Raw genomic sequence first — 12,828 nt, 5'->3', positions numbered from 1 at the left:
ATTATATCAAGAATTTTTCATGCCCTTTTCTAGTAACAAGGCAAAAAAATGTATTCCACGCTTCAATTTAAGGAGGATTATTCTGTAACATCTACTCTTTCATCAGTGAGTAGCCAACAACCTTTCAAAATTTGAGGACATTCCAAATCCAACTATTCAGCATGCAGGTCAATAAATGGGAAGCATGGCAGGGTCTTAACTGTCATGGGCAGCAGGCAGACAGCAGGAAGGTGACAGCTCCAGGCACTAAGAGGTTGTGAAAAGCTATTAAATTTGAAAAATGAGAACCACAACTTATGAGAGTTGCTGATCTTGGTTATGTGTGAAGAAGAAAAATGGCTGAGGTAGGGAGGGTAGAGGAGGTAGCTCATTACTCTTAAGTGTCTCCTTGTAGAGAGATTCCTCAGGCAGATTGCTGCACAGAGCACCCGGGGAGAAGCAATCAAATTTGGAGCAATGGATGTGGGACTACAGGGTGTGAGTTACTCTGACGATGGAGTTGACAGTGCCAGCTCCAGGTTAGCCTGACAACAGTAGGGTGAAACGAGGATCAACCACCCCAAAGGCTTTGCATGGAGGAGAGAAAGGCCAGTCTGGGGCAAAGTGATCAGTCTGTTAGGATAATCAAGCCAGATTCAAGAACAAGCTGAATTCCTATAAATAATCTCATTCCTAAGCTATACCAGAAGCTCAAGACAGAGTAATAATCGTAAAGGTAATTGACGTGTATTGAGTGCCTATCATATGACAGATATTGTTTTAAGTGTTTTTTGTGTTGGAAATCACTTAATCCTCTGAGCAGCCAGACAGAACAGGTAACACTCTCATTTTCACTCTATAAAGGAGAAGACCAAGGTCCAGAAAGGCTAAGAAACTTGTCCATGTTCACGGGGCTGATAAGTGGTAAGGCCAGTTTTCTGAAGAGGGCAGATTGTGATGAAAGATCATGCTGCTAATTACAAAGCTACACTCCCTCCAATGGCTGGCTACATGAGCTCCATGGTGAAAGCCCATTGAGGACAGAGGAAAAGCAAAGTCCCCAACCGCAACAGTCAGAAGACCTCAAGGTCCCAGAGTGCCCACAGAAGCTCACTAGTGACAGAAAAAGCCATGGCTGAGGTTTCCCTGGGTTAAATCCACTGAGAAGATGGAAGGGACTCAAAGCAGGGCTGTCAGCAAATAACCATGAGGGTCTCCGAGAGTAGAGTTGCTGCTCAAAGTATATCCCATACAATACTTGGAACCTATCTATGCTGAAAATATATTCATTGTTTACCTGAAATGTAGATTTCTGTTTGCCTTCTGTTTGCCTAATCTAGCAATCCCATCAGAGGAGCCAAACAGGAGACAGGTGTCAACACTGTTTCTGTCCTGAAACTAAGAATGTAGTGAAGCAAATCTGTATGCAGGTGTAAGAATATTCTAGACTTGGGTAATGGTCATCTTTACAATTCTAGCAGGGAGCTCTTAGACAACTACCCAGCTCCTCTGAATCCACCTGCATGAAACCGCCCACAGATGACCTGAGAAATCAAATCAACAACAGTAGAAGACAAGTCTGATGTGAGAGTGGCTAAAAAGCACCCAGGTCAAGTAAGGCTGAAAAGAAGCTTGGAAAAGTGGGGTCAGCCACTCATTCATTGCCAGTGTTGAGCATCAGGCTGACAGAGCATCCCCTCTCCACTACCTTCCCTGTCTCTGCCAGAGTGTGCTGCTATCTCTTCGGCTGTCACTGAAAACAAGACAAAGCAAAACAAAAATCCACAGCAATCCTGCCCTGGTATTGTCCCAGAACTGGGGAGGGAGGTCATCTACATGTAGTCTTAATCAACGGATCGGGGAGGAGGGGTAGCAGCACCAGTTTTCCAAGAAATGATCAGAAGCGCCTCTGTTCAGAGCAGGTACAGTTGGGGCTCTGCCATGTGGGGTTTTTAATTACTGCAAGGTGGTCAGGGAAAGTCTATCTGCTCCCCAGCAGAGTTTGGACTAGGGCCTGCTCCACTCATACTTCTGGGAGAGCAGGAAAGGAAACTCCAAAGAGGCTTGAGTCTTGGAACATAAAAGCTATCACGCACACCCAACCCTTCACTCACATACACAGACCCACGTACCTTAGAAATGTCACTGTTTATCAAGCTAGGAATCCATTTGCAATTAGAGTTCTTGAGAGAGAATGGGAAATTAAGTCAAGGTCAGAATGTCTTGAGATCAGAGAAATACCCTAAATGTGCACAAGTAAGTTACAAATTTGCTAGAAGAAATAATTTGTTAGTTGTTTCACTTGATTTCCACACTTCTGGCCAAATCTAATTATAAGAAGGGTCAGTGGGGGAGGGGGATGATTTGGGAGAATGGCATTAAAACATGTATAATATCATATAAGAAATGAATCATCAGTCCAGGTTCGATGCAGGATACAGGAAGCTTGGGGATGGTGCACTGGGATGGCCCAGAGGGATGGTATGGGGAGGGAGGTGGGAGGGGGGTTCAGGATGGGGAACACGTGTACCCCTGTGGCCATTTTGATGTATGGCAAAACCAATACAATATTGTAAAGTAAAAAAAATAAAATAAAATAAAATAAATAAATAAAAAAGAAGGGTCACCAGAGAAAAAGCAGAATGACTCACGGTACCTTCCATCTAAATCCTCGATATCTTTTATGAACAGGCCTCCTTGGTGCTTGCACATATTCTTGCATGCTCGCAGGAGGCTCTTACTCTTATACAAGATGTAATCTTTGCCAGTGCTCTTATTTCGAACAAAATTGATTCCTTCCTTGAGATTGGTGACTTCAGCAGGGGAGAGACACAAGAGGAGCTCAGCTGTTTGTTCGATGCTGTGAAAAGGCAAACATTTTGAGAGGAAACAGAGACATTGTTAGGTTTTAAGAGAGAACAATTTGGCAATGGCAGTCAAAACCTCTTTTTTTTCTTAAGATACTATTTAAGGCCAGCCTTCCAAGTACCTGGGCTGAGTGGCAGCTGACGGTGAACTTTCTTCCCTCCTTTAAATGCCCATCCTACTTGTCGAGGGTTGATCCCCACCTTCCCAGGAAAGTAATGCCTCCCTCACTTGCCTGCCCATAGTCTGTCGTTGCCTCTCCCTGGGTATTTCAGAAGAATGGCAGCTGTCACTTCAGCTTCTGTGGCTCATTCACTCCCCCCAAGGCAGAAGTCTGCGTGGAGAAAGAGGATGTACACTCAGCTCAGTATTTCCGTTGGTGATGTCTCCTCCTGAAATAAGTTTCTTTCAGAAGCCCTCTATATTTAGCTTCAATAACTGCTCCTCACCTTCAGTCTTTCACATCAGGACCTCCTCTCTTTGCCCACCGAGAGTCACTCTTTAGGTTCAAAAGTAACTCAATCACTGCTCCTTGGTTAACCCTTCCAAGCCCCCCACCCACCCCCAGGTCAAATCTAACGTTTCTTTCTTTTTTTACTTTCTAGAAAACATGAATTTTATTCTTTCTTTTAGGGCATAGCCATCATCTTGTATAGATACAAAATTAAAGATGTGATGAGAACTCTTAGGACTTACTCAACAACTTTCATATATAATATACAGTAGTGTTAGTTATGGGGCTTCCCAGGTGGTGCTAGTGGTAAAGAACCCACCTGCCAATGCAGGAGACATAAGAGACACAGGTTCTATTCCTGGGTCGGGAAGATCCCCCGAGGAGGGCATGGCAACCTACCCCAGTATTCTTGCCTGGAGAATCCCTGTGGATGGAAGAGCCTGATGGGCTATAGTCCATAGGGTCACAAAGAGTTGGACATGACTGAAGTGACTTAGCATACACACGCACAGTATTAGTTATGTTTATCCGATTGCACATTACATTCCCAGAACTTATCTTACAGTTGGAAGTTTGTACCTTTTGCTAACTTTCGTTCAGTTCCCCTTCCCTGCACACCCTGCCTCTGATAACCACCAATCTGATCTCTTTTTCTATGAGTTTATCTTTAAAGTATAATTGACCTCCAACAGTTATGTTAGTTCCTGGTACACAATATACTGATTGATATTTCCATACGTTTTAAATGATCACTATGATAAGCCTAGCACTGTAAGTCTAGCACTTCTTAACGTGTATTTACTGTAGAACATTATATCCTGGTACCTGTGTACCATCCTACTTACTTGTACATAGACGCTTTTATTTTATTTTTTTTTTGGGGGGTCCACAAATTTTATTCTCATAAAACATGTTGCCTCATTGGAGGTTAGTGGAAGACAATATTTTTAGTCAGTCTGTACTGTTCCAAAGACCACTAAAGATCAATGTTGTGGTGTTTTTAACAGATTGTATGTTGCACAAGAAAATCCCAAAATGACCATGGATAGTCACTTCCTAACATGTCTGTGAGCCACCCATCTTATGGTAAGAATTTAATCTTGTTAGAGGATGGGAACCAATTGCCTGATATCCAAATTCACATTTCATAGATACTTATGCCCCGGTGGCTCAGAGGGTAAAGCATCTGCTCGCATTGTGGGAGATGCTTTTAAAATCACTCTCTCTACTTTTCTCTCCCCACCACTTAGCAGACTGCCTATCTTTAAGAGCTAGCTGAAGACTGAACCAACTGCACCTAATCTGAGTCTTTTATAAAAAGCTCCAGCAGAAAATGAAGCATTTAATCTTTCATATTTATTCAGGGAAACTACAAATGTTACATTTCTCAAACTCCAGTCTTTAAACAAACTCTCTTTATGATGCAATTCTGAATCATAGTGGAATATAATTTTTGTGAAGAGGGACTTCAAAATAACTTAGCATATCCATGGTATGAAATCTGGATGCATGTTTAATTCTATATTCCACCCCAAACCAAAAGTGGTCAAAATTCTTTTCATATCTTAAATTAAAATTGATTTGATTTTCATGTACATTTTTGGCACTTTCATTTCTGGAAGCAAAATCTGCAGATTTCTTAAAGAGGAAATTAAATAATATTATAAAAATACCATAACAAGAAATAACAGAGAAGTTACTTCTAATTTTCAGCTAATAAGGCAGAATTCTAACTGAGAATTACCCGTTTCTTCAAAATGGATTCTCATTGTGACTTCTGTCCCAAATTCCTGGTAATTCTGTTCATAGTAGACTTGAAATGTTTCCAAATATATGTTTTAAGTGTATTTGATAGAAAGGAATCCATGATAAGCCCCATGAAGCTCTTTTATCTTTATTCTTCTGAGTGCAAATATCCGACACAAGTCAAAGCAAATCCTGAGGCAATTTCTGGAATAATCAATCCAAACATGTAAAAAGAAACTCTTTCTAAATATTTTGTTTTACTTGATTGAATGAACCAATTAGCCAAAGTTCTCTGCTAGATTCTAAGGGTTTCATCAACTGTGTAAGACAAGTTGAACTAACTACACCTTTATTAATTCCTTGAGAATATCTACTGGAATCTAAAGCAAAATTTTAACATGTGCACTCCTACATACATGGTTTTATATTTCTTCCTTTTTTTTTTTTTTTAAAGAATCTACCTCCCTTTGGTTCCTTTTTTAAAAATATTTATTTATTTTGTATTTGGCTGCATCTGGTCTAAGTTGCAGCAGGCAGGATCTTCATCGCATCATGCAGGACCCTTTGCTGTGGTGCACTGACACTCTAGTTGCAGCGAACGGGCTCAGTAGTTGCAGTGAGCAAGCTAAGTAGTTGTGGCACTCAGGCTTAGTTGCTCTGCAGCATGGGGGACCTTAGTTCCCTGAGCAGGGATCAAACCTGTGCTCCCTGCATTGCAAGGCAGATTCTTAACCACTGGACCACCAGGGAAGTTCCCCTTTATGTATTTTTTTTAATGGTTGCTGCTGCTGCTGCTGCTGCTAAGTCGCTTCAGTCGTGTCCGACTCTGTGCGACCCCATAGACGGCAGCCCACCAGGGTTGCACGTCCCTGGGATTCTCCAGGCAAGAATACTGGAGTGGGTTGCCATTTCCTTCTCCAATGCATGAAAGTGAAAAGTGAAAGTGAAGTCGCTCAGTCGTGTCTGACTCTTAGCGACCCCATGCACTGCAGCCCACCAGGCTCCTCCATCCATGGGATTTTCCAGGCAAGAATACTGGAGTGGGTTGCCATTTCCTTCTCCAATGCATGAAAGTGAAAAGTGAAAGTGAAGTCGCTCAGTCGTGTCTGACTCTTAGCGACCCCATGCACTGCAGCCCACCAGGCTCCTCCATCCATGGGATTTTCCAGGCAAGAGTGCTGGAGTGGGGTGCCATTGCCTTCTCCTTTAATGGTTAGTTTTCCCCAAAAGTTGATTTTTAAAGCTATTATTAATGAGTTGGATTCCATTAAAGTCAGGAAAGTAAATTATAGTAAATTCTGCTTTGGGTATAAATAAAATATTTAAATTAAGAAGATGATGGGCATTGTAGTACACCTACTTTTCAACATTTCAATATTTTTTTCAAACACTTCAATGTGTGTGAAAAATAATCACTAAACACACATAAAAACATTTATATAGGGACACACATTTTTTTCCTTTTGCTTCAAACTTGGTGGTGTGGCATCCTGCTTTTAAAATTTTGATATTTTCTTTCTCATGAAATTTTAGCTTTGGTGTTGACTTCTTAAATATTATTTTAATGATATTCATCTTGATTATATTCATCTATAAAGCCAAGAATCTTCCAGAAGGTTAAGCTCTGAGAAAAAGAGCTAGAGGAAGAAAAGGCAACTCATTCAGAACTGTCAATCTATAAATGACTTTGTTACCATAATTTTTAAATTAGATTCATATTTTTTATAATTTTATTTATTTATTTTTGGCTGTGCTGAGTTTTCATTGCTGCGTGGGATTTTTCTGTAGTTGTGGCAAGCACAGGCTGCTCTCTTGTAGTGGAAGGGCTTCTCATTGTGGGGGCTTCTCTTTGCGGACCACGGACTCTAGAGAGAGAGCTTCAGTAGCTGCAGTATCAGGGCACAGTAGCTGCAGCTCCTAGGCTCCAGAGAACAGGCTCAATAGTTGAGAAAAACCAGCTTAGCTGCTCCATGGCATGTGGAATCTTCCTGGATGGGGGATCAAACCCATGTCTCCTGTACTGGCAGGCAGATTCTCCACTGCTGAGTCACCAGGAAAGCCCTGAGCTTTGTTTTCTGTGGGAAGATGTTCAATATTCTGTTCACAGGGATGTAAACTGCATGAATGCTGAGCTATAAAATGTCTGTCACATGGTAGTAAATACCTCATGAATGAAGGAATACACTCCCAAGAAGGCACTATGTCCTCCATTTGGACAAAGAGTGTGAGAATGCTTCCAAAAGTCACAGATTAAAGAAAAGATCAAATTACTGGCTCACATAAGTTTTAAAAAGTAACTTGGAGTAATTCCCTGGTGGTCCAGTAGTTAGAACTCAGCATTCTCACTGCCAGGGTCCCAAGTTTGATCCCTAGTCAGGGAACTAAGATCCCACATGCTGCATGGCATGATCTAAAAAAAAGGAAGTCTCATACTCAAAATGCTTTGGGAACCAAGGACCTAGCAGAAGAATGTCAGACTGCAAGCTTCATACAGAAATCTTTTACCATTGCATTTTCTGCTAGGTACTTCATAAATATTTGTTGAACCAATAACATGAAATAGTCAAGATTGCAAATGGCCTTCAAACTGTTCCAGAAGTCAAAATGAGAAATTGAGAGACAGTAAATTCTCATGAGGCTGTATGAGTAGACAAAATCAGGCCAAATAGGAAGAAATATTAAAGAAAAATTATTCCAGTTATTTTAGAATAATGGATTCTAATCTAAGCTGTTCAATAAAGAGTCATCAGCTTACACCGTTCCCTTAAGACCCCACATTGCATGTTTCATTACAAAAGGCCATAGAAACAGTGGGTGTTAACCAGAAAGCACACTGAAAATAAGATAAAATTTACAATCTTGCCTTTATTCAAAACCACTCAGGGTCCACAACTAGATATGCTGTGCAGTTTGGGTTCCCCACTCCATAGGGAAGACATATCAGGGTTGGGAGAGGTCCTGAGAAATGAGATCATAGTTATGAACTAGATGGAAGGGAATCAGCAATTCTGACACTTCTATACACATACACTAGAATTGCACCATTAAATACATGGATAACAATGGTGAGAGCCAGCTTTCTCATGGTTGGAGTGGGACTTATAGATAAGCAAGGGGAGGAAGCTAGAATAACCCATGTGGTAATGGAATACTTAGAGATAAACATATAGCCTTGGATGTGAACATTAAAAAAGAAAAGCTAAAAAGCATCCATCTCAAAAAACATTAAAGAACAATAAAGTAATGGAAAGAAAGTACGAGAATTATAAAACAGAAGCTCTACAGAGACAGGATCAACAAAGGCAAAAGATAATGGAACCACCAAGAAAGTGAAGGGACAACACACAAACCAGGAGAAGATGTTTGCAAATTATGTATGTAATAAGGATCAGATATCACAAGTTTATTTTTTAAAAACTCTTAAAAGTCAATAACAAAACAAAGGAATTAGGAATGGTAAAGGAGTCCATATACCCAACTGATGCAGAGTTCCAGAGAATAGCAAGGAGAGATGGGAAAACAATAGAATGGGACAGACTATCCAATTAAAATAAATTAATTAATTTTAAAAAAAGAATGGGACAGACTAGCCATCTCTTCAAGAAAACTGGAGATATCAAGGGAACATTTCATGCAAAGATAGACACAATAAAGGACAGACATGGTAAGGACCTAATAGAAGCAGAGGAGATTAAGGAAAGGTGGCAAGAATACACAGAAGAACTATACAAAAAAGGTCCTAATGACCCAGATAACCATGACAGTATGGTCACTCACCTAGAGCCAGACTTCCTGGAATGTGAAGTCAAGTGGGTCTTAGAAAGCATTACTACCAACAAAGCTAATGGAGGTGATAGAATTCCAGCTAACCTATTTAAAATCCTAAAAGATGATGCTGTTAAAGTGCTGCACTCAATATGTCAGCAAATTTGGAAAACTCAGCAGTGGTCACAGGACTGGAAACAATCAGTTTTCATTTCAATCCCAAAGAAAGGCAATGCCCAAGGATGTTCAAGTGAAAGTGAAAGTCACTCAGTCAAGACTATACAGTCCACGGAATTCTCCAGGCCAGAATACTAGAGTGGGTAGCCTTTGGGATCAAACCCAGGTCTCCTGCATTGGAGGCAGATTCTTTACCAGCTGAGCCACAAGGGAAGCCCAAGAATGTTCAAACTACTATACAGTTGTGCTCATTTCACATGCTACCAAGGTAATGCTTAAAATCCTTCAAGCTAGGCTTCACCAGTACGTGAACTAAGAACTTCCAAATGAACAAGCTAGGTTTTGAAGAGGCAGAGGAACCAGAGATCAGATTGCCAACATTAGTTGAAGCATAGAGAAAGCAAGGGAATTCCAGAAAAACATCTCCTTCCGCTTCATTGACTATGCTAAAGCCTTTGACTATGTGGATCACAACAAACTGGAAAATTCTCAAAGAGATGGGAATACCAGACCACCTTACTGTCTCCTGAAAAACCTGTATGCAGGTCAAGATGCAACAGTTAGAACTAGACATGGAACAGCTGACTGGTTCAAAATGGGGAAAGCAGTATGACAAGGCTGTATATTGTCAACATGATTTTTTAACTTATATGCAGAGTACATCATGCAAAATGCTGGGCTGGATGAATCACAAGTTGGAATCAAGTTTGCCAGGAGAAATATGAACTAACATCATATATGCAGATGATGGCAGAAAGCATAGGGACTCTAATGACAGAAAGCAAAGAGGAACTAAAGAGCCTCTTGATAAAGGTGAAAAAGGACAGTGAAAAGGCTGGCTTAAAACTCAATATTAAAAAACTAAGACCATGGCATCCAGTCCCATCATTTCATGGCAAATAGATGGAGAAAAATTGGAAGCAGTGACAGATTTTATTTTCTTGGGTTTCAAAATCGCTGTGGATGGTGATTGTCATCATGAAATTAAAAAACACTTGCTCCTTGGAAGGAAAACTATGAGAAAGCTAGACATTATATTAAAAAGCAGACATATCACTTTGCAAACAAAGGTCCATATAGTCAAAGCTATGATTTTTCCAGTAGTCATGTATGGATGTGAGAACTCAACCGTAAAGAAGGCTGAGTCTCAAAGAATTGGTGTCCTGAAATTGTGGAGATGGAGAAGACGCTTGAGAGTCTCTTGGACTGCAAGGGGATCAAACCAGTCAATCCTAAAGGAAATCAACCCTAAATATGCATTGGAAAGACTGATTCTGAAGCTGAAGTTCCAATGCTTTGGCCACCTGATACAAAGAGACAACTCACTAGAAAAGATCCTGATGCTGGGAAAGACTGAAGGCAAAAGGAGAAGATGGTGGCAGAGGATGATATAGTTAAATAGCATCACTGACTCAATGGATCTGAATTTGAACAAACCCCAGGAGATAGTAGAAGGATGGGGAAGCCTGGCAAGCTGCAGTCCATAGTGTTGCAAAGAGTCAGACATGACTTAGCAACTCAGCAACAACAAAGGATTTGAACAGACATTTCTGCAAAGAAGATATATGAATGGTCAGTAGCATTCATGAACAGAAGCTCCACACCATTAGTCAAGTCACGCTTAGTCACTTAGTCCTGTCTGACTTGGCGACACCATGGATTGTAGCCTACTAGGCTCCTCTGTCCATGGGAATTCTCCAAGCAAGAATACTGCAGTGGGTTGCCATGCCCTACTCCAGGGGATCTTCCCAACTCAGATATTCAACCCAGGTCTCCTGCATTGCAGGCAAATTCTTTACTGGCTGAGCCAATAGGGAAGGCCATTAGTCAAGAGGCACATGCAAATCAAAACTATGATGAGTTAACATTTCACATCCATTAGGATGCTATTATAAATATAGGCAGTAATAGGTCTTCCCTGGTAGCTCAGATGGTAAAGCATCTGCCTGCAGTGCGGGAGACCCGGGTTAGATCCCTGGGTTGGGAAGATCCCCTGGAGAAGGAAATGGCAACCCACTCCAGTACTCTTGCCTGGAAAATTCCGTGGACTGAGGAGCCTGGTAGGCTATAGTCCATGGGGTCGCAAAGAGTTGGACACAACTGAGCAACTTCACTTCACTTCACTTCAGGCAGTGATAAGTGTTGGTGAAGATACAGAAAAACAGGAGGCAACATCTTTTGCTGGGTGAAACTTTTGAAAACAGTTTTGCAGATTGTCAACATGTTAAACATGTAGTGTCTGTAGGATCCAACAGTTCAACTTCCATAGGTCTCTACCCCAAAGAATTGAAAACAAGTCCACATAAAAACTTGTACATGAAAGTTCAGTTCAGAAATAACTGAATAATGAATAATAAAGTTAAATAATAATAACTGAATAATAAAGTTCAGTTCAGAAAGTTCAGAAATAACCAAAATATGAAACAACTCAAATTCCATCAACTGATTAGTGAATAAATAAAATATGCATGTCTACACAGTGGAATACAGTTGACCCTTGAACAATGTGAGGGTTAGAGGTGCTGACACTCTGAGCAGTTCAAAGTCTGCACATAACTACAGACCACCTTCCATACCCACAGGTCCACAGTCAAAGATTCACCCAACCATGGAGCATTAGTACTGTTTGTACTATTTTAAAAATCTGCCTATAAGTAGACTAGAGCAGTTCAAACCTATGTTGTTCAAGGATCAACTGTACCACTAGGTAATAAAAAAGGAGTGAAGGAGTGATACTTGCTACACCAGAAATAAACCTTAAAAAATCTTGCTAAGTGAAAAAAGCCAGATACAAAAACCACATATCATATAATTCCATTTACATTAAATGTCCAGAATGTGCATATCTGTAGAGATACGATGTAGACTGATGGTTAGCAAGGATGGGTACATATGTGAATGGGAAATGGGAAGAGGCTGATAACTGGGCATTCTTTTGGGGGAGTGATGGAGAGTCAAAAATTAGATTGTGGAAAATAGCTGCACAACTCAACCAGTATACTAAAGATCACTGACAGTATAATTATATCAGGCCAATTTCATGGTACTGAAGTGAAGTGCCAGTTGCCCAGTAATGTCTGACTCTTTGCAACCCCATGGATTATAGCCCAGCAGGCTCCTCTGTCCATGGAATTCTCTAGTCAAGAATACTGAGGGTATTTCCCTCAGTGGAAATGGCTAGAGGGTAGCCATTTCCCTCTCCAGGGTATCTTCCAGAGCCAGGGATTGAACCTGGGTCTCCTGCATTGCAGGCAGATTCTTTACTGTCTGAGCCACCAGGGAAGGCCCATGTACCTAAATCTTGTATCAATAAAGCTATTGATATAGCTTTAGACATGAGTGTGCACATGTCTACTGTGCATAGACAGTTTCATAAAATTTTATTCCATACATACATTTGCATTCAGTTTAGTTCAGTTGCTCAGTCATGTCCGACTCTTTGCGACCCCAGGAATCACAGCACGCCAGGCCTCCCTGTCCATCACCAACTCCCGGAGTTCACTCAAATCACGTCCATTGAGTCGGTGATGCCATCCAGCCATCTCATCTCTGTCGTTCCCTTTTCCTCCTGCCCCCAATCCTTCCCAGCATCAGTCTTTTCCAATGAGTCAACTCTTCACATGAGGTGGCCAAAGTACTAGAGTTTCAGCTTTAGCATCATTCCTTCCAAAGAACACCCAGGGCTGATCTCCTTTAGAATGGACTGGTTTGATCTCCTTGGAGTCCAAGGGACTCTCAAGAGTCTTCTCCAACACCACAGTTCAAAAGCATCAATTCTTCAGCACTCAGCTGTCTTCACAGTCCAACTCTCATATCCATACATGACCACTGGAGAAACCATA

General features: G+C 41.0%; 1 protein-coding gene across 5 annotated transcripts in view; it reads right to left on the bottom strand.

Moving 5' to 3' along the window:
• The window catches only part of LOC104991105 (cytidine monophosphate-N-acetylneuraminic acid hydroxylase), a 295,241-nt gene that overhangs the window by 43,037 nt on the left and 239,376 nt on the right, over nt 1–12,828 (bottom strand). For 4 of the 5 annotated variants that reach the window (XM_010843451.1, XM_010843454.1, XM_010843453.1 and 1 more), the window contains 2 exons: nt 3,080–3,178; nt 2,636–2,839 (listed from right to left, as the gene is read on the bottom strand). In XM_010843451.1, coding sequence (XP_010841753.1) covers nt 2,636–2,839; nt 3,080–3,087 — 212 coding nt within the window. In that variant the 5' untranslated portion in view covers nt 3,088–3,178. Of the gene's footprint in view, nt 1–2,635; nt 2,840–2,968; nt 3,179–12,828 lie in introns of all 5 variants that reach the window. The other variant, XM_010843456.1, reaches the window with a different exon arrangement.

Source organism: Bison bison, unplaced genomic scaffold, assembly GCF_000754665.1.
Source record: "Bison bison bison isolate TAMUID 2011002044 unplaced genomic scaffold, Bison_UMD1.0 scf7180017864182, whole genome shotgun sequence".
Lineage (NCBI taxonomy): Eukaryota > Metazoa > Chordata > Mammalia > Artiodactyla > Bovidae > Bison > Bison bison.
Note: the sequence above shows the minus strand (reverse complement) of the source record. Positions and strands in the feature narration are given on the sequence as shown.